General features: G+C 35.2%; 1 protein-coding gene and 1 long non-coding RNA gene across 9 annotated transcripts; both read left to right on the forward strand.

Annotated features, from left to right (window-relative positions):
* Positions 1-1,111: 1,111 nt before the first annotated feature.
* LOC122310751 lies at positions 1,112-8,130 on the forward strand. 8 transcript variants are annotated; one of them, XR_006242664.1, is made up of 11 exons: positions 1,112-1,512; positions 1,693-1,774; positions 1,930-2,056; positions 2,246-3,922; positions 4,016-4,242; positions 5,142-5,204; positions 5,295-5,376; positions 5,491-5,611; positions 6,943-7,426; positions 7,597-7,897; positions 8,008-8,130. It is a non-coding gene; the product is annotated as an uncharacterized LOC122310751 (long non-coding RNA). The 8 variants fall into 8 exon arrangements; XR_006242669.1 differs by lacking the exons at positions 6,943-7,426; positions 7,597-7,897; positions 8,008-8,130 and having other exon boundaries at positions 2,246-2,321; positions 3,808-3,922; positions 4,084-4,242; positions 5,491-5,882; XR_006242665.1 differs by lacking the exons at positions 6,943-7,426; positions 7,597-7,897; positions 8,008-8,130 and having other exon boundaries at positions 2,246-2,321; positions 3,808-3,922; positions 5,491-5,881.
* Positions 8,131-17,162: 9,032 nt separating this feature from the next.
* Positions 17,163-19,167, forward strand: LOC122308834 (cyclin-D3-1-like). Its single transcript, XM_043122091.1, has 4 exons — positions 17,163-17,871; positions 17,980-18,181; positions 18,299-18,429; positions 18,532-19,167. The coding sequence occupies exons 1-4, from the start codon at positions 17,338-17,340 to the stop codon at positions 18,808-18,810; spliced, it is 1,146 nt and encodes a 381-aa protein (XP_042978025.1). The 5' UTR covers positions 17,163-17,337; the 3' UTR covers positions 18,811-19,167.
* The last annotated feature ends 1,169 nt before the right edge of the window (positions 19,168-20,336 follow it).

A 20,336-nucleotide genomic window follows, 5' to 3' on the forward strand; every position in this document is an offset into this window, starting at 1 on the left:
GGACCATTCCCAATCATCAAGAAAATAGGGAAGGTCTCCTACAAGTTAGACTTACCCTCCAAGTTCAAACTTCATCCAGTCTTCCATGTCAGCTGCTTGAAGCCTTACCATGGTGATGAAGAGGAGCCAACACGAGGAGAGTCCAAGCGTGCACCATTGGGCATAACTACCACTTTCGACAAACAAGTAGAAGAAATCTTGGCGGACCGTGTCATCAGGCGAAAGAGTCATATGCCACACCAAGAATACTTGATCAAGTGGAAGGGATTGCCCGAAAGTGAGACAACTTGGGAACCAAAGGAATCATTGTGGCAGTTTGAAGATTACATCCGAAGGTTCCATGAAGACACCGCGTCGAGGACGTCGCGAAGCTTGGTGGGGGAGAATGTCACCACCTAGATTTTTTTTAGAGAATTTCCTAACCTTCTAGAAGCCTCCTAGTCCTTTGTAATCTTGTGGAATTGTGTAGAGTCATCTAGAAGGGGCGTTATAGACAATTCTAGAGTAGTGTTCTAGAAATGGGCGTTATAGACAATTCTAGAGTAGGAATCTAGAAAGTTCTTTACCCTTGGATTGATGACAAGTGTCACAATCCTAACCATTCTTTGTACTAAGAGTTCCCTATAAATAGAGGGGCTCTCATTTGTATAAATCACCAAGCAATAAGAGAAACAAGTTCTTTAGAGCATCTCTCTCTATCTTCTCTCTCTATCTTCTCTCTCTAGTTTGTTCTCTATTGTATTGAGTCCTTTAGAAGGCTTACTTAAGAGTTTTGTGGGAGAGAAAGCCTCCTAAGGCCGCACGGGTCGAATGAAGAAATTCTAAATCCGTGACACTTGCCTGCCATGCGTTAGCAACTATTTTCCACCCTACACCCCCAAACGGCTTTATTATTTTTAGTTTTTTCTCGAAACAGTGAGTCTACTGTTTGAATAGCAACGCGCCATTTAACTGCTATCATATTTATATTTTTTTTATAAATTTTTTTAATATTTAAATATTTAAAAAATCACTTTCTTAACTATTATTTTAAGAAAAAAATTTGACCAGCGTCAACAATGACGGCATACATGCTTTTCTCTTTTCTTTTACTCCGAGCCCAAGCCGTCTCTCTCATCTCTCTCAGGAAATAAAGGAAAACATATAAGCGGGGACCGCGGGTATAGGTTTTTCCCCGAAGCCGGCAACGCTAAAAATCTGGGGCTCAATTTCCTCTTTCTGAGGAGAAGGGAGCACGGAATTCGAAACAAATCCAACACACCATGTCATTTAGCAGCAAGCTTACTCCTGATCCTCCGATCCCCTTGGGAAGCATCAAAGATCAATCAACTCCAAGTCAATATGTAACGTACCCTTTTCGATCCAAGCTATATATATATATATATATAGATAGCTCTTCCCGACGTAGTAATTATTAGCAGCATCAAAATCCAAGTCAATTCAAGCATCTAATTAATTGCTTGTCCATATCGATTACGGGTACCATCCAAGGCCAGTTTCTTGACGTTATAGGTAATAGTTTCCATTGTCATATTTCACCCTTCTATTTTTGATCTTATCTATCAAAGAAAAACCAATGTTCACGACCCTATGATCGTATCTAGCTAGCTCTTGTTCAAATTAACTTCTTTTTATTGTTCTTTTTATTTTATTTGTTGGTTTGGTGTAATTGTTGGCTGCGATCAATTGAAGGATACCGAGTGGATTTCAAAGCAGGACCCGTACGTGTGCATCGAATATGGTAGCACCAAGCACAAAACCAGAACACATACTAGTATGGTTTGCACCCTAATTCTCTGTCTCATACCAAATCAAACCTGTTATATAGTTTGATGCTATACAGGCTATAGCTGATCAGGTATTAAGATCTAGTACGTACTACTGCTATATATAGCCATCATATTGACCATAATTTTGATGCGTGCACAGATGGGCATACGGATCCCGTTTTTCAGGATAAGTTTCCGATTGAGTTAATCGAAGGTCTTGGAGAGTTAACCTGCGAAGTTTGGAACCGCAATACCATTAAACGCGACACTTTCATCGGCAGCAGAAAGTAATTAATTATTTTTTATATAAACTCAAATGAGTTCGCCGTGCTTTTTATATATATCGTTTTGGATCATGAATTAATTTAAACTGGATGGTTTTCTTCTTCTTCTTCTTCTTCTTCTTCTTCTTCTTTTTCTTTTTTGTAAAAAAAAAAAAAACTGGATGGTTATGGTATATTAATGTTGGATGATAGGGTGCTATTGCAAGGGGTTCTTTCTGGGGGCTACGACGAGAACGACTGGCCGCTAGCTTCAAGATAAAAATGGCAGGTAAATTACCACATTTTCGTCACAATAAAAATGGCTACAACAAATTAGGGCTTTTGCCACGAGTTCTTTTTTCACGACATAATATCGTGGGAAAAAGTGACCTTTTGCCACTAAAATTATTGGAGAGAATAAACATAGGCTTTTTTCCATGAGATTGTCATGGTCGATAATATTTAATGGCAAAAGATTTTTTCCTACCACCTTCGTAAATTTTGTGACCAACTTGTTTCTTGAATAATAAACATGGACAACATATAGACTTCTAGTGAAAAAAGTCTTATTGTTACGAGTTAGATTGTCTTTTTACCATGAAATAAAGTCATTGCAATAAATTATTTAATATCTGTTCTCGTCAGTGTGGCTTATCTATTTTTAGTGATGAAAATGTTAGCCACAATTAAAATTTAAATATTCAGTGAATTTTACTCGGCGCCAAAACTCACAAAAACAAACCCCCCCGGGTGCCCAAAACTCTAATCCCTCTCTCATTTCCTCTTTCTCGCCTCCCCCCTCCCCCCCACCTATGTCGTCCCCTCTTGTGACCACCCTAGCTAGCCCGCGTTGCCGCTGTCGACAACACCACGATGTCGTCGCCGAACCCCTTCTCCCTCTCCCCCTCCTTACCGTCATGCACTGTCGCAAGCCTAGCCACCAGCGTCGATTTCCTCTCAGCCGTGCGCGAAGCTGTCTCACATCCACTCAAATTTCTCCCTCTTCAAGCCCCGATACCCTACGGTCTCTCCCTCATCTCTCTGTTTCTCTCATCTCTATAAGAGCCCCTTGTAGTTTCAGATTCTTTTTGTGATTTAGGGTATGTATTTCAAGATCTATCCTTTGTTGTACGTATTTGAATTTCTTCTTGGTTGCATTGCACTGAGATATGTTCTTACTAACTCAAAACCCTAGTTTTTGTAGGCATTTGTGAGTTTCACTAATATTTGTTATTTGCAATAGATAGTGGATCTCTGTTCTTTGCCATTAATGTCTGAAAATATTTGTGCCATTGATGTATGAAAATTGATGCTAGTGTCTGAAAATATTCCGTATATATAAATATCAAAGTATTTGTGCCATTGATAATAACTTGCACTTGCTATTACAGAGATCAAAGAATGTCCCTGCATCACTGAATCTGGGCTCTTGCAGCCTCGTAGGAAAATTTCATTGTATTTTTTTTGGTTTGTATCTAGGTTTTAATTTATCTCATTTTATGTCTATTGAAAAAAATTATAATTCAATTGTCCTGCTGATTAGCAAGGTTTGGGTAGTTGCTTTTGAAATTACATGGATTTGAAGTAACTGTTAGCAATATGGGGTTGTCATTTAACAAGTTTTGGTGCCATTTGTTGGACCAATTACTATAAATAAGTCCATGATTGCTTATATTATGATTATTATTATTATTTAGAAGAGGAAATTGGTTGTTTCTACTATGAAGCTGACATACTGGGGTATACCAAACATCTTTATCTTAATTAGTACTTAGGTATAATGAATTTGGTACCAATGGTGGACTCGCTGCAAAGGAGTTGGCTATGAAATTTGCTATTCTCCAAAAAATCCTATCCTCCAAATTGGGGGTCTGGGTGCTTGATGTTGATGTAAGAGCCTTTTGGTGTACTCACTCTCTCTAGATAAATTGTTTTTAGTCATCTAACTTGTGTTTGGTTTCTTTTTTATGAACTTCTAAACAGGTTTGACATATAGTTGCAATCAATATTGCTATGAAAGTGATTGGGGGCGTTATGTTTGTATTTTACAGCTCCTATGTAGCTTTTGTCATTTCACATGGTTCTTGCATTCTCCTTGGATGAAGAGCAGATCTCCTTCCATTCTGCTTCTTTCATGTTTGATGGCATTGAAGGTTACTTGCATCAAATTGCAAAAATGATTCGGCTGCGAAATGAATCCTAAGTTCAAGGTAAGACTACTAGCATTACCTCTAGTAGTCTAAAAGACTTCTAGCATAGGATACAAGTGAACACCCACCCATGACCCACCCACCCACTCACACACATATCTGTGTGCATGTAGATCTGTATGTAGGTGGACATGGATATTGTAGATGGTCTAGTTTGTAAGCATCTATTTTACATGTTGGTATTGAACTCTCAACCAAATATTATTTAATTGCTCCTGTTGTAAATCTGTATGCAAGGATAGTATATGGACAAATTAGTTTAGTTAGTGAGGTCATGTATCGATCAAGTTACATGTTATATGTCTGCTTTCTAACTGGAGAAAGATGAATTCATGAGGAAGTGCATCGATTTGAGTTTTATAGCATTCCAATAAATTGGAGCTTTTGATTTAGTTTGGAATAGTGATGAACAAGTCTCTGAAAATCATGTTGCATGCAAATGAAGATGCCTTCAAACAAGAAACAGAGTACAGTTCAAGGAACCTATGAAAAAGTGTGTTATTTATTTATTTATTATTTTTTTAAATAATAAATCTGGACAGTTTACACATGTAGAGTATTTGAATGCATGGGCCTAAGTAAAAAAAGAGGCAAATGCTATGGAAAAATGAGTGTTATTGCAGAATGACACTTTCAATATTTTAATATGATTATATGGAATTAATTTAGTATCATTTGCTTCATGAAAAAGTCAGTCACCATATTGTGCTTCTATCTAGCAATATTGTAAATAATCTATGCTATATTGGGGGCGTTTTGTCTTGTATTTATGGCATAATTTCCTTTCCCTTCAGGTGTGAATCTTTTCCAACATATCCTAGAACTTATGACTTGGAACCAAAACATTGACTTTTTTTTTTTTTTTTTTGTAATTCTTTCTATATTTTGATCAAGGGCAGCTTCATCCATATGGAACCACCACCATTGTTTTGTGTGAACCAAGCACAGTTTGAACTCATCAAGTAAGATATCTTGTTCATCCATATGCTCTGATATTTTGTTTCTCTCCCATTTTTTCATAGTACCTCAATAGTTCCTTTTTATTTCTCAAGGATTTGCATAAAGATCCTCTTACCTCTGCAGCAAGGAAGTTAAAGAAACCAACTCGAAATGCTCACATTAACCATGCACATCGTAAGTATTCTATATATTTGTGTTCTTTAGATTTCATATGCCTGAAATTGAAATACATTGATGTATGGATAATACATCTAGAAAAGGTTTTCACCTTCCCTGTTCTTATTACAGGTTCATGATGTACCAAAACATTTACATGATATATTTCTAGAATATCATGATGGTCACCCTTCCATATTCTCCAAGTATGATCCAAACAACAATATATTGATAGTCACCCATTATTCTATAGGTAATTTGGCTTCATTTGTGTTGATGTTTGAACATGGAATGTAGTTGGATAAAGATGAATTATTTTGAAGTGTTGGGATTAAGTGGAGCAGTTTTGAGGTTGTAAAACATGATTTGGTATTGGTTTCTAAAACTTGAATGTATTGGGAATAGATAAGTTTGTAAAAACAAATGTAAATTTTTCTAATATTTTCTTTTTAAATTATTATAAGTGTCAATTTTGATCTCTAATGTTGGCATATATTTATTTAAGCCTATATTAGACTATTTGTTATGATTAGTTTTGGCTAAATCTCTCTTCTTCTTCTTCTTTTTGGCTTTTTTTTTTCTTAAAACATCTGAGCTTTTGCCATGAATGTAACTCGTGACAAATACTTTTTACCACTATATTCTACGTTGCTAATGTGTATTTGCCACCAAACTGTAAATGTTCATGAAAAATGAACATTAGCAATCATACAAGATGGTGGGAAAAGGTGGAGTTTGACAACTATAATTCATTTTGTGATATAATTGGCACCACGAAGTCTATTATAAACATGTTTTTGGCACAACAAGATAAATTACAAAAAATTTTATGCCACCATATTTTTCATGAATATTATCGTGGGAATTATATTATTTTCGCCCAAAAATATTAGTGGGTAAATAAATTTGAGGACCACAATGGTTTAAATCCAAACAGCTTTTGCCACAAACCAAATTATTTTTTATCACAAATTGGAATCGTGGAAAAAATGTATCTTTTCTCACGAAAAATAAATTTGGTGGCAAAAATAGTATTCGCTACTTATTATATGCCACCAACATCCCATGAAAAATTTTGGTGGGAAAATTTTTTTTCCCACTTAATCCTAGCATTTTTCGACCACTCTCAACCTTAGAAAAAGCTCCAAAATGTTGTAGTGAAATAACATTCTTAATCCATGCAAGTGGTTGGAGCTAGCTAGCTATTCGTGTTTGCTCAATTTGCGTTTTTACACCAGTTTCATGGGATTTATCTTGATTTGCGTGCGTTAATACTTCATTTCATGAAAGGCTATGGTTGGGTTAAATTACTAGCTTGGATTTAGAAAAACAAAAAATATGACAAAAGTTTATCTCGATTAATTATAAATGTAACGGTGCAATATCTCATTTTCTTAACGAATACGTTATTCTTTTTTTTATAATGAATTAAGTTGGGACATAATTATTCTTAATCGATATGTATAACTGATAGAGAGTACGATAAAAGTGACAGATACGTACGTACCCTTTATATATATATATATATATGGACCAGAATCAGGCCAAGAGGATTAATGTATCATCTTTCTCCTGTCATTGCAGATGTGCAGGACGAGTCTGTCATGAACCTGACTTTGACGGTGTCGTTCGAGAATTGCTGAAATGTCACAGTTTTGTAGTGCTAATGCTAGTATTTTACTTTGATAAACCTCTGCGTTTTGGGCATAGATATTATGTTTGTTAGAAGGGTTTTTAAGTCTTTTTATATGTTAGTCTAACATGGGGTATGATGTACGAGCTGGTGGAGGTATATAGGAGAGCAGAGGGGAAAGTAGAGGAATCTCTTGAATCTAGAAATTGTCAGTAGTTTTGATTTGTAAGGAGGTTGGGTTCCCTCGAAGAATCCCTTATCAATATACTTGTGACTCTCTTTTATCATTTTCACAAACACCTTCCATACATTCCTTATTTTCATCACAGCAGCCATCGTTTATAACTCCATCTATTTCCTTAATTACATCACAGCAATTCCCAACAGGTTCATTACAGAGTGCGGCTAATATTACGTTATGAGAATAATGTCCGGGTAAGTGACATTAATATATAATTGCTACACAATTACACAGACAATACTTCATGTGGTATTAATTAGCGAATATCATAGTCTTGTATTAAAAATCGTGGAGGTTATTTTTTCATGGGAGATGAATATATATAATTAATTAATATTGCCTATTATATATTGGAGTATTGCAGGAACCTGCAACAAGCAGCTTTGCTTGTCCGTCGCCATCGTCATTCGGACCATATGTAACTCAACCATTCTTCTTCCAAGACCCTCATTGGTGCTCTCCAACAGCAGCTGCCAATCCTTACCCAACTCCTACACCGGCAGCTCCTTACGCACCACCAGCGCGGCCCTACCCACCTCCATCTGATCCTTGCTCTTCATACTTAATATCTAACACAGCAGGCTATCAACCATTCCCATACTCAGCTTATCCTCCATCTCTATATCCACCCGCTCTGCAATCTTCACACAGTCTTTATCCTCCAGGTATCTTTGCGACGACGTTTTATGTGGATAAATATACTTTCTGCGGCAGCTAGCTGCTAATATTCAATTCAAATCACTTTACTTAAACTTCTCTATCATGTTCTATCCAGGTCCATATCAAGGTACGTACCCTCCGCCGCCATATTGAGAGACAACCTATAAAGCTTCTGCTCGCGGAAATGAAAGAAGTTCACTGCCTGCGTATATTCATTTTTTTTTATTGTATTCTCAATGGGTTATGTAAAATATATGTTTTCTTCTAAAAGTTCAAAATATTTGTTAAGAAAGAAGGGGATGCTTATTTGAATAACTCAATGTGTATTTTCTGTATTGTGCTTTACAAAGATATATAGATGTACAATGAAATTAAATATGGAAATTTACATATAAGGAAATAATCTTTTGTAATAGATATCTAGAAATAAGTAATTCCTAGTTTGGTGCAATCCATAACTTTGGAAAGATGTTATTCTGTCAATACTCTCCCTCAAGTTGGCGCATGAAGATCCGTAATGTCCAACTTGCGTGAGAAGTGAAGAAAAAGTTAATGACCTAAAGCTTTGGTGAAGACATCTACAATTTGCTCATGTGACGAAGTGTGAACGGCTTTGAGGAGACCAAAGCGAATTTTATCACGAATGATATGATAATTAATCTCAATATGTTTAGTACGTTCATGGAACATGAGGTTGTGAGCAATGTGAAGAGTAGACTGATTGTCACAGTAAAGGTGAAAAGGCTCGGGATGAGGGATGCCAAGATCAGTGAGAAGTTGCTTGAGCCAAGTGAGCTCATAGATGGTGACAGCCATGGCGCGGTATTCGGCTTCAGCAGAAGACCGAGCAACGGTAGTCTATTTTTTTGTACGCCACAAAATCGAACTAGTATCGAGCTGTATGAAATAATCGGTGGTGGAACGACACATGGTGGGGCAACTGGCCTAATCAGAATCAATATATGCTATAACTTGTGTGGTTCTGGAGGAAGAGAAAAAAATGCCTTGGCCGAGACTCCCTTTGAGGTAACAGAGAACACATGTAGCAACAGTCATATGAGGAACACGATGAGCATGCATAAATTGACTGAAAATGTTGAAGGCATAAACAATATCGGGTCGAGTGATGGTCAAGTAAATGAGACGACCAACCAGACGACGATAAATGCTAGGATCAGGAAGGAGAGAGCCATCTTCATTGGAAAACTTCAAATGTTGTTCCATTGGAAAAGAGGTAGTTCGAGCACCAAGTTGACCACTATCAGAAAGTATATCAAAGGCATATTTTCGCTGATTCAGAAACATACCGGCAGAAGAACGTGTGACTTCAAGTTCAAGGAAAAACTTGAGAGAGCCAAGATCCTTGGTTTTGAAGTGAGTGGAGAGGAGAGTCTTGAAAAACTCAATTTGGGAAAGAGCATTACCAGCAACGAGGATGTCATCAACATATACGAGAACAATAGTGATGCTAGTGGGAGTGATAAGAGTGAATAATGAGTGATCGGCCTGAGATTGACGAAAACCTGCATCAATAAGCACAATAGTTAGTTTGGAAAACCAGTTGTGAGAGGCTTGTTTGAGGCCATATAGAGACTTTCTGAGTCGACAAACACGGATCTCCCCCTGAGTGCAAGAACCGGGTGATGAGATCATGTAAACTTCTTCATCAATATCACCATGCAAAAAAGCATTATTAACATCGAGTTGATGAATGAGCCAATTTTTTGTAGCATCAATTGCCAATAAGCAGCAAACAGTGGTCATTTTGGCAACCGAAGCAAAAGTCTCATGATAGTCAAGACTTTCAACTTGAGTGTAGCCCTTGGCAACCAGTCGGGCTTTGTACCTCTCAATGGATCCATCGGTTTTGAGTTTGGTTTTGAAAACTCATTTACATCCAATGGGTTTCTTACCAAGTGGAAGGTGCTCAAGAGTCCAAATGGAGTTATCTTGTAGAGCCTAGAGCTCAGCGAACATTGCCTCACGCCAATTTGGGTGGTGAATAGCATCAGAATAACATGAGGGTTCAATACAAGTGGTGAGAGCATTTAAATAGGTAACATGTGAGGGAGAAAAATGAGAGTATGAAAGAAAGGCATATAAAGGATGAGCATTACCTGAAGTTGTTGAAGCAGATGAAGACGCCGTGGGCTCTATATGTAAGGTGGGGCATATATAGTCATTGAGATAGGGAGGCCGTGTAGTGTGGCGGCAAGGACGAGAGATGGGTGGAGGAGAAGGAGAGGAGAGTGGAGGTTGAGAAGGATTAAGAGGCGTTTGGGAAGAAGGTAGGACGAGTTTTGGGATGGGAAGAGGAATGATGGAAGAGGAGGAAGTGTCGGGAATATCCTGAAAAGGAAATTGTTGTTCATGGAAGGTGACGTCACGAGAATAGAAAATGCATTGTGTATAAATATTGTAGAGTTTGTATACTTTGTGAGTGCTTGGGTAGCTGAGAAAGACACATTTTGTAGCACGAGGAGAGAATTTATCACGGTGAGCACGAAGAGTTTGTGCATAACAGATGCACCAAAACACACGAAAGTGATCATAGTTGGGTGGTTTGTTGAAAAGAACCTCAAAAGGTGATTTATTGTGGAGAGTGCAAATGGGGGTGCGATTAATGAGGTAGGCAGCGATGAGAACACAATCACCCCAGAAGGGAAGAGGTAAGTGTGCTTGAAAACGTAGACTGCGGGCAACATTAAGAAGGTGCCAGTGTTTACGCTCTGCAATGCCATTTTGCTGAGAAATTTCAACACAGCTACGTTCATGAATAATGCCATGATCAAGAAGATACGATTGAAATTGATGAGAAAAAAATTCTTTGCCATTATCAGTTTGAATGATTTTAATAGTGTTATTAAATTGATTTTTGACAAGAGAAAAAAATGCGTTAAATGAGTGTAAGTTTCAGATTTAAAACACATCAAATATAGCCAAGTAGTACGAGAAAAATCGACTATTATAAGGAAATAATGGGCGCCACATAAGGAAGAAGTATGATATCCACCCCAAATAAGGAAAGAAGTATGTTTGTGTGCTTAGAACGAGCACAAACATCACAATCAGAAAGAATACAAAGGGAATCTAAAATATTAGGAATAATAAAACTAGAGGGATGACCTAAACGTTGATGCCTTAGAGTCTTATTAGCAGTGGTTTGAGCAGCAAAAAGCATAGGGAGGTCGGGACGATATACATAAAGCCCATGGCATAATTCACCCGCTCCAATCAGCATCTTCGACTGTGGGTCCTGAAATGAGCATTTTATTAGAAGAAAAAAGTAATAATGCAAGAATTGTGAAGGGTAATTTGGGAAATAGATAATAAATTAAAATTTAAAAGTGGAACAAAGTAAACATGAGTTAAGGTCAAAGATGGAGAGAGAATGCAAGTGCCGAGACCTTAGGCTAGAACATCTTGACCCGTGGGAAGTCGGATGGAATGGGGAGTGGCTAGGGGATGAAGATCAGTGAAAGCTTCCTTGTGGTGGCAGATATGGTGGCTGGCGGCACTGTCTACCACCTAATGGAGGCACTGATTGAAAGGAAAAACATGGGAAGGGGAAGAAAGGTTACCAATGAAATTGACTGAGGGGTACTCAATCGGAGGTGGGGATGGCATGAGCAAGTCAAGAAGCTTTTGGTATAACTCCGGTGTCAAGCCAGGTACCGGAATCGAGGCCGACAGAGCAACGACGAGCTGGTTGATGCTGGAAGGGGGTTGACCGAGTATGGAGGGTTGGGTCTTGGTTCTTGGGTTGCGACCAGGAGGGTAACCCACTAGAGTCCAGCACTGATCACGAGTATGTCCTTCTTTGCCGCAAGCAGTGCACTTGAAGGGAGGTTTCGGATGCCCACCAAGTCGGATTGCCAAGGCCAGAGTTTCCAATGAAGGTGAATGGATGTTGAGCAATCATTGTTGCTCTTCCTGAAACAGAATAGAAAACACTTTGCTTATGGATGAGAGTGGGTCCATGGCTAATATTTGAGTGCAAATGGAGGCAAAAGAATCACTGAGACCAAGAAGGAACTGGAACACCGGTTCATCATTGGCTTGCTGCTGGAGAGCTTTGAGGTCAGTGCTTTATTGAAGATGACCGAGTTCATCCCAAACTTGTTTTATTTGGTTGTAGTAATCATGAACGGAATTGGTTGATTGGTGTAGGGAAGAAAGAGTACTTTTGAGTTAATACATTCGGACATTATTGCCATAACAAAAACGGGAGGAAAGATCAATCCAAACATCACATGGGTCTGTATGGTATTCAAGGGAATTGGTGAGAGAGGGGCTGATCGAATTGAGAATCTAAGTAAGGACCATATCCTTTGTTTGGTTCTATTGAGTGTCTTCGGGTGTGTTAGGTGTAGGGGGTTTGAGAGTACCATCAACAAAACTAAGTTTGCTTTTTGTATTAAGGGCTCGGGTCATGACTTTTTGTCATTTGGGATAGTTGTCGCCGGTTAGGAGGCCATTGACAAGGGTTAGGCTTGGGGAATCTAAGGGATGAAGAAGATAAGGGGAAGGAAGGGTTGGGTTGGATGATTCTGTCATGGCATTAGAAGACCGTGGTCTAGCCTGATACCATGTTAAGAAAGAAGGGGATGCATATTTAAATAACTCAATGTGTATTTTCTGTATTGTGCTTTACAAAGATATGTAGATGTACAATGAAATTAAATATGAAAATTTACATATAAGGAAATAATCTTTTGTAATAGATGCCTAGAAATAAGAAATTCCTCGTTTGGTGAAATTCATAACTTTGGAAAGATGTGATTTTGCCAATAATATTTGTGCAAAATGAATGTAGACTGAAATATCATGTATCATTGCAATTAACCAGTGTCATATAATATCAGTACTTCATCAAAAGTGTTAAATTTATTTATAATTTTGAGTTTCTCGTCTGATTTGAATTTCAAAACATTCATACCTACTTCTCTTTCTAGAACAAAATTAAAAAAAAAATAAAAAATTGTGTACATAGATCATTACTCGCTTTTAAAAAGAGATTTTCATGCGTGAGATTATTAGAAGTGGTTCACGAGATCAGAACAAATTCTATTTGTTGATTTTTGTTTTGGGGAATACGTTGATTTTACTAGCTCATCTATAAAACGAAGTGAGATTAGTTATTAAAAATATATATTAATTTAGATATCAGTATTCTGATGGGCTGAAAATCGTAGGCATCGATCGAGTCCTTCTTACACCATATCAGTGTTTTCACTCTTTTTTGCAAGTGGTGCCAATCCCCAACGGCTGGCCTTTCCCTGTCCAATCCGCACTTCCTAATTCCAAGCATTATGGTGAGAAAGGCAGAGACATTAAGCCGACAACCTTAGCAGGCCATGAGGTATCGCCTGGGCCAGGCTATATACAAAGAGAGCTTAACTAAATTAATGGCCGAAATTCAGCCTATCTACTCTCATTCATGTCCAACCTAGCTTGTGGGTTTTGAAGATCTTCTGAAAATTGAAGTGACCTTTAAATACAAGCGCTTCTGATTGAAGTTAGAATTTTAGCCATATTTGAAAATAATTCTCATTCTATTTTATTTTCTTTCTAAATATTATTTAAATACATATATTTTTAAATTAATGATTACAATTTTTCTAAATTTTTAATTAAAAAATAATTTAACTTTGTTAAATTTTAAAATAAAAATTATATTTAATTTTTTCTTTTTTCTTTTTTAAAATAGAAAAAATATTTAATTCAAACTATCTTATTAATATTGATAAAGTTCTCTTTTCATTTCATTCTTTTGTCAATCCTGAAATTGTTAGGATAATGTTACTCGACCTCTTTTAACTTTCACACACTATATTTTTTATTTTTTTAAATATTACGATGCAGTTCATTTCAAATTGACTTTTAAAATGTGAAAATCAAGATCATACTGGAGACCACATCGGTTTAAATCGGATCCAACCGGTTATGAATCGAATGGAGCGGTCCGATTTGATGGACTCAGCCACGATTTCTTTTTCATCCCTAAGAATCGTGATGTGTGTCTCGTGCACATCCATGATTTCCCTTAAGATGCTACTAGTCAGCTATCTAGCATTGATAATAGGGCGTGTTCCCTAATATAATTAAATTTTTTTGTTCTTTTGAATATTTTTTAAACATTTTAAAAATATATAAATATACTTGTAATTACTTTATTAACCATTATAAAATTAAAATACATGAGAATCTAGAAATTAAAATAAGGAGATAAATTAGCATTTTCCATTATTTACCTCTCCCGAAAGCATTAAAAAAGGTATTAGTAAAATCTAAGATATTTATTAAAAAATCAACTGATATAAGAGCATCTTTATCAGTTTATGCATATTTTAACTTTAGCTAAAATTTAATTAATATGTCCCTTAAAACCCCATATTGGATTAAACATTGACATATTAATTTGATTCTGGGTTACATTAATTTAGTGGAGTTGAAGCTCTAAGCATTACAAAATTAGATATAAAATTAAAAAATAATAATATTTTATAATTATAGAAAGTGAGATGATTAATTTGACATAGAGTTTAAATTTTGAATAATTAGTTAAAAATTAAAAAATTGATATATTAATCAAACTTTACTTAAAACTTTTCCTAAACTAATAAATAAAAAATTATGTTAATAAAAATTCAAAAAAAGAAAAAGGGGTGGGGGAGGTGGGGGAGGAAGACGATAACTGGACGAGGGAGAGAGAGAGCGCCTAGACTTACGTGCACGTCAAAGGAAAGTAAAACGTACGGCAAACGGCTTAAATTTGCCTGTCAGTTTGCTCAGACAAGACGGCATCATTTATGACTTTCCAATGGCAGGGGCCCTTGAAAGAGTCAGCCTCCTCTCCTCCTACTTTACCACTCCCTCTCGTATTACGTGTTACGGACGCCCCTCTCTATCATATTATTGTACGTTTTGTTGGCCTCAAATTGATTATTGGTAAAATTAATTATTTTTTAATTTTTGATAAAAAACCAAGCTCATATATTTCAGATATAATTTGAATAATGAGAAAGAAATTAAATTATTTTAGATAAAAATTAAAGAGTTTTATTACGTATAAACAAAGTCGCGTATTAATTTACGTATTAATACTGATTATTTCATACTTAAAATTTAAATTAATACTATTTTTAATAAAATTTACTTTTTAACCAATCACAATAAATTGGTACACATATTAGTACATAATTTTACTTGTATATAGATTTTTTTAAAATTAAAAGTTGAATAAAATATTATTTTTTAATATTATAAATAGAAAATTTTATATATAATTACTTTTATATATTTTAAATTTAAAAAAATTAAATTATTTATTATATTTTATATAAATATTTTTAAAAAATTATAGTGATAGATTATAAATTATTTCCGTAACCAAATGGAGTTTAACCTTACATCTATCTCAACCTGTCGCAACATTCGCTAGCTTTCTCCAATTTTTTTTAAATGTTGTTCAGTCTCATGGATTTGGGTGCCGCTTTTGTCTTCTTGTTGTATCTCTTATCCCTCTCCCCCGGGCAATATCTCTCTCCCCGTATTCCCCCACTTTTGTATTTTTCTTAAGTAGGCCCGGCTTTCTTTAATCTTATTTTATTTTATTATTATAATTTTTTAAAATTTTTATATAAAAAATAAAAAATAATCCAATTCTTTTTAAAATAATAATAATATTAATAAAATAATATTTTAATAAAATTTTATTCAATTTTTAATTTTTATCTCAATTCATCTATTTTTAACTCATTTGTTTACTTTTAAAAACTTTTCATCTCATCTCATTTAATCATTATAATTTTTTTAAAATTTCACACAAAATAAAATAAATAATTCAATTTTTTTAAATTTTAATACTAAAATAATATTAAAATAATATATTCTAATAATATTTTATTTAATTTTTAATTTTAGTCTCAACTCATCTTATTTCATCTTATTTAATATATGAAAACAAACTATAAATCCAAACCGCACCTTAACTTTCCTTTTTTCCCGAGCCCCCTAATCTCTTGCAAACAAGGAGTATATATTTTTTCAAAGCTTTATCATTTGTTATTATTTATTATTTTATTATTATTTTTATATATATTTTAATATTATTATTATTTAATATTTGTTTATTATTTTTTTATCATACACATATTATTTAATATCAGCTCACTATTCAAACATAACTTTAGTTTAGATATTGAGATGGTTTTAAATAATTTGAGTTGATTTATAAATAATAGTCTTTTTTAATCTCTCATTAAGATTGATTTGAATGTAAATAAATGAGATAAATGTAATATATGAAAAAGATTAAGATGAGTTTAATTTTTTATTATAATAAATTAAAAAAAATAGTAGATTTTATTAATAATTAGTTTTGAATGACCAGTGGATCTCACTCCAACAAATAAGCACACCTAAAACTTAAAATACAAAATTGAAGTATTTATACAATCATGAGATCTCTAAGTCAATAATTTGATAGGTTTTGCTTCTTATATAATGGTAATTAACGAAAAAATGAAAGGAAACCCAATTTCAGAAATCAGAACTATGCGTCACGTGTAAAAAAAATGAAATACTTGTGGAATGCTGCCCCCTCGGTTGGTCTAGTATGGCTCTTGTTTATTCTATTTTATGTAATAAATTTAAAAAATTATAATGATTATATCATATGAATTTAAAAAATTTTTGTATCCAAATGGGAACTTAATTATAAAGTCAACTTTTTAATATTTATCTTTTCATTATGTTTTCTAATTAAAAAATTATATTCATCATCCCATAAACTACACAACACATTTTATATATATTTTTTTTATTTTTTTCTTATTAAATGTGTGGTGTATAAATAATAAATAGAAGAATACAGTCGTGAAGTGCGTAAATTTTATGTAATTATTTTAAAAAAGAATAGAGTTTATTATTAAAAAATTAATTTTTTTCATATAGATTCGATATGTATTTACTTTTTTTTTTAAATAATTATGTAATGATTACTATTATTTTTCAAAATATTATTTTCTATAACTTATCCAAGTATTTTTAAATGATACGGTGATTCAAACTACAATATATTTAAGCATCGAATATTAAGTTATTAACTTCTTCAATAAGAATTTTTTTCGCAATTGTAATGGCGTGAGACGTTGTTTTCATGGGGTCCGGCTTGGTGTGCGTGCCGTTTCATTTCTGCCCGCCAACTAAATTCACACCGAAAGCACAAAGAATTCCAAAACCCGATATATACATATAAAAATAAAAGGACAAGCGTGAAATCACTCTGCTAAAAATCTTCTACTTTTCCTTCTTTGCTTTCAACTCCTCTCTGGTCTCTGCACCCCCACTCAAAGTTTTGAGGGTGAGAGAGATGGGGTTGAGATCCAGATTTCTTTTGTATAATGAATAGAGCACTGAAAGCTCTTCTTCTGAAAAGAAGATGGCGATTCAACTTCAGAATGAGCAGCAAATAGAACAACAACAGGTACAAGGCTCTTCATTATCACTGGACTCTCTATACTGTGAAGAAGAGAGATGGGTGGAAGAAGGGGAAGTTTTACAAGGGGAGAGTGAGAGAGAGACGTATGGCAGCCAAAACAATAATTTCAATAAACCTTCTCTTCTTCCTTTGCGCTTGTCGGAGCAAGATTTGTTCTGGGAAGATGAAGAGCTTCTTTCTCTGTTCTCCAAAGAACAGAAACAAGCTCATCTTGATTACAGCATTGTAGAAACAGACTCTAATACTATCTCTGTAGCTCGTCGTGAGGCTGTGGAATGGATGCTCAAAGTCCAAGTTTATTATAGGTTCTCAATACCCACAGCAATCCTAGCCATTAACTATCTCGATAGGTTCCTCACAAGCCTCCATATTCAGAGAGATAAGCCAGGGATGATCCAACTTGTGGCCGTGGCTTGTCTCTCTTTGGCTGCAAAAGTGGAAGAGACCCAAGTGCCACTTCTCTTGGACCTCCAGGTACGTGCGTTCAACCACATCTATTACATGTTTCATAACGTGGGCGTCTTTTTGTAAGTTGATTTTCAGAGTCCACGAATCTCGGCTAATCTGTTCTGTATGTTTCAGGTGGAGGGCACAAAGTACGTCTTTGAGGCTAAAAATATTCAGAGAATGGAGCTTCTGGTGCTCGCCACCCTTCAGTGGAAGATGCAACCGGTGACCCCACTCTCATTCATTGACCACGTCATAAGGAGGATTAGATTGAAGCCCCATCTCCACTTGGAGTTCCTCAGGCGTTGTGAGCGGCTCCTTCTCTCTGTGGTCTCTGGTAAGCATCCCCGTAACTTTCTTTGAGGAAAGCTTAATATTTTCGATAAGTACGAAGGACAAAGGAAGAGATTTATTTATTCCTGAGCAGTAGTTCACAAATTTTCAAATATTGTAGGTTCAAGATTCGTCGGTTATCTTCCTTCTGTATTGGCCACCGCCACTATGATGCACGTTATCTACCAAGTTGAGCCTTGTAATCACATAGAATACGAAAACCAGCTTCTGGGCGTCCTTGAAATAAGCAAGGTTTGTTTCTGGAATCTATGACTTTTTTCTCTTCAATTTTTGTCCGTATTTAAGTTCGAACGTGAAGCCATTAATACAGATTATTGACATGCATGATAACAGGAAAAAGTGAACAACTGTTATAATCTCATTGCTGAGCTATCAAAGGCCGATAATTGCGACTATTACAACCTTCACAAGCGCAAGTATGAGCAAATTCCTTGCAGCCCAAATGGTGTAATTGATGCTGCTTTTAGCTCCGACGGCTCCAACGATTCTTGGGCCGTGGGGTCGTCGGTTTATTCATCACCAGAGCCTCTGTTCAAGAAGAGCAGATCAGCCAATGAACAGCAATTGAAATTTTCACCGTTCTCTGTGGACATTGTTGGCAGCTCTCCATAATCTCTCCCCCCTCCCCCACCCAAAAAAAGGTCGATATCTTATGATATAGATAATCTCTCTTTTGATGCAAGTTGATGTGAGTTCCGGTGTCGCTCTCGGCACTTCCAAAAAAATGTCAGGCCAGCATTCGCTTCTTGGAGAGGAAACACATGCCGTTGTGGAGATGGATGGAATTTCGCAGGAAGAGAAGAGACGAGTGAAATTGAAAAGTGTAAAATATTGGAGTCTTCTCCTCTGATCTATATGTTTTTGGCACTCTTTTCTCCATCTACAAGTCTCTATAGACATAGTTTATCTGGACATGTTAAATCATCGTAATTTATAATAAATTCAGAACTATTTTCGTTGCTTTGTATATATAATATGGTGATCTGTTCACTTCTCACGTGCATAGAAGCTTTAGATTAGTGTGAAACTATGACATATTAAGATAGGTGCCCCCAAATGTAAATGTATCTGGAAAATCTGAATATAGTTAACCATGTAAAACTGTTTTGACAGGAAACAAATTTAAGGGAGGGAATAGAGAATGGATTTGTTTGCATGTGAGGTCAGAAATAGGTTGTCGGCCAGTGTGGTTTTGGAGGGTTTGGTTTATGGGAGACTTTTTGATTGTGGAGTTTTGAGTGGTTTGACCTCGTTCGAAGAGCCAGACTCCTCCTTTTTCGGTGAAATATTGTAATTAATCACTGACCTAAAAAACCACCCATCTAGGCTCATAGATTTTCTTGACTTCTTGGCTTTAGGTGTAGGCCAAAATCATAGCGTTTGTATGTATATATAGATTTATTTACAATTTTACTCCTTCGGTGAAGCTTGCACTGCATGCGCACAGAATATGCGACTTTGCCGGCTAATTAATCAGAAATGGATATGTGCCATTCACATAATACTAGTAATTAAAGCTTTGTTTGGTTATGCAATCTATGAGATAAGATGAAATATTTTGAATAATAGTAAAATTTTTAAATTAAGATGAGATAAAATCATCTATAAAAAAATTGTACTGAGATAAGATGAAATAATTTTTACTTTTTGAAATTTAAAAAAGGTATAGGTCCTAGTTTTGGAGAGTACCAGATTTTGTACTGTTAATTTACTGTTTACTGTCAGTTTTTGTCAATTTTAGACTTTTCATTTACTGTTTCGCACTATTCAGTTATTGTTTTTAGAATTTTGCTACATACAAGCACAGTCGCGCACTAATCCGTGTACTAATACTGATTTATTCATATTTAAAATTTAAATTAACACTGTTTTTAATAAAATCTACTTTTTGACCAATCACATCATATTGGTGCACAAATTAGTGCACAGTTGTGCTTACAACTATATTTTTCCTTGTTTCTATAAGTTCTGTTCTATTTATTTACTGTTTTGTATTATTTTACTTATTGTTTATTTCAATAAATGTTTTTAAATCTTAGAGATGAAATAAACCGTTTGGATAGACAAAGTCTATGTACCGTACAACTCCAGATCTGACTAACCAAATCAGGCTTAAGTTGTGGTTTGGATAGTAAATT

This window comes from Carya illinoinensis, chromosome 5, assembly GCF_018687715.1.
Source record: "Carya illinoinensis cultivar Pawnee chromosome 5, C.illinoinensisPawnee_v1, whole genome shotgun sequence".
Classification (NCBI taxonomy): domain Eukaryota; kingdom Viridiplantae; phylum Streptophyta; class Magnoliopsida; order Fagales; family Juglandaceae; genus Carya; species Carya illinoinensis.

Excerpts from the sequence above, each read along its gene's own strand:
- LOC122308834 (XM_043122091.1), top strand. The coding sequence starts at position 17,338 with ATGGCGATTCAACTTCAGAATGAGCAGCAAATAGAACAACAACAGGTA. Across the intron at positions 17,872-17,979 it reads CACTTCTCTTGGACCTCCAG|GTGGAGGGCACAAAGTACGT; the intron begins GTACGTGCGTTC and ends TGTATGTTTCAG. Across the intron at positions 18,182-18,298 it reads CCTTCTCTCTGTGGTCTCTG|GTTCAAGATTCGTCGGTTAT; the intron begins GTAAGCATCCCC and ends CAAATATTGTAG.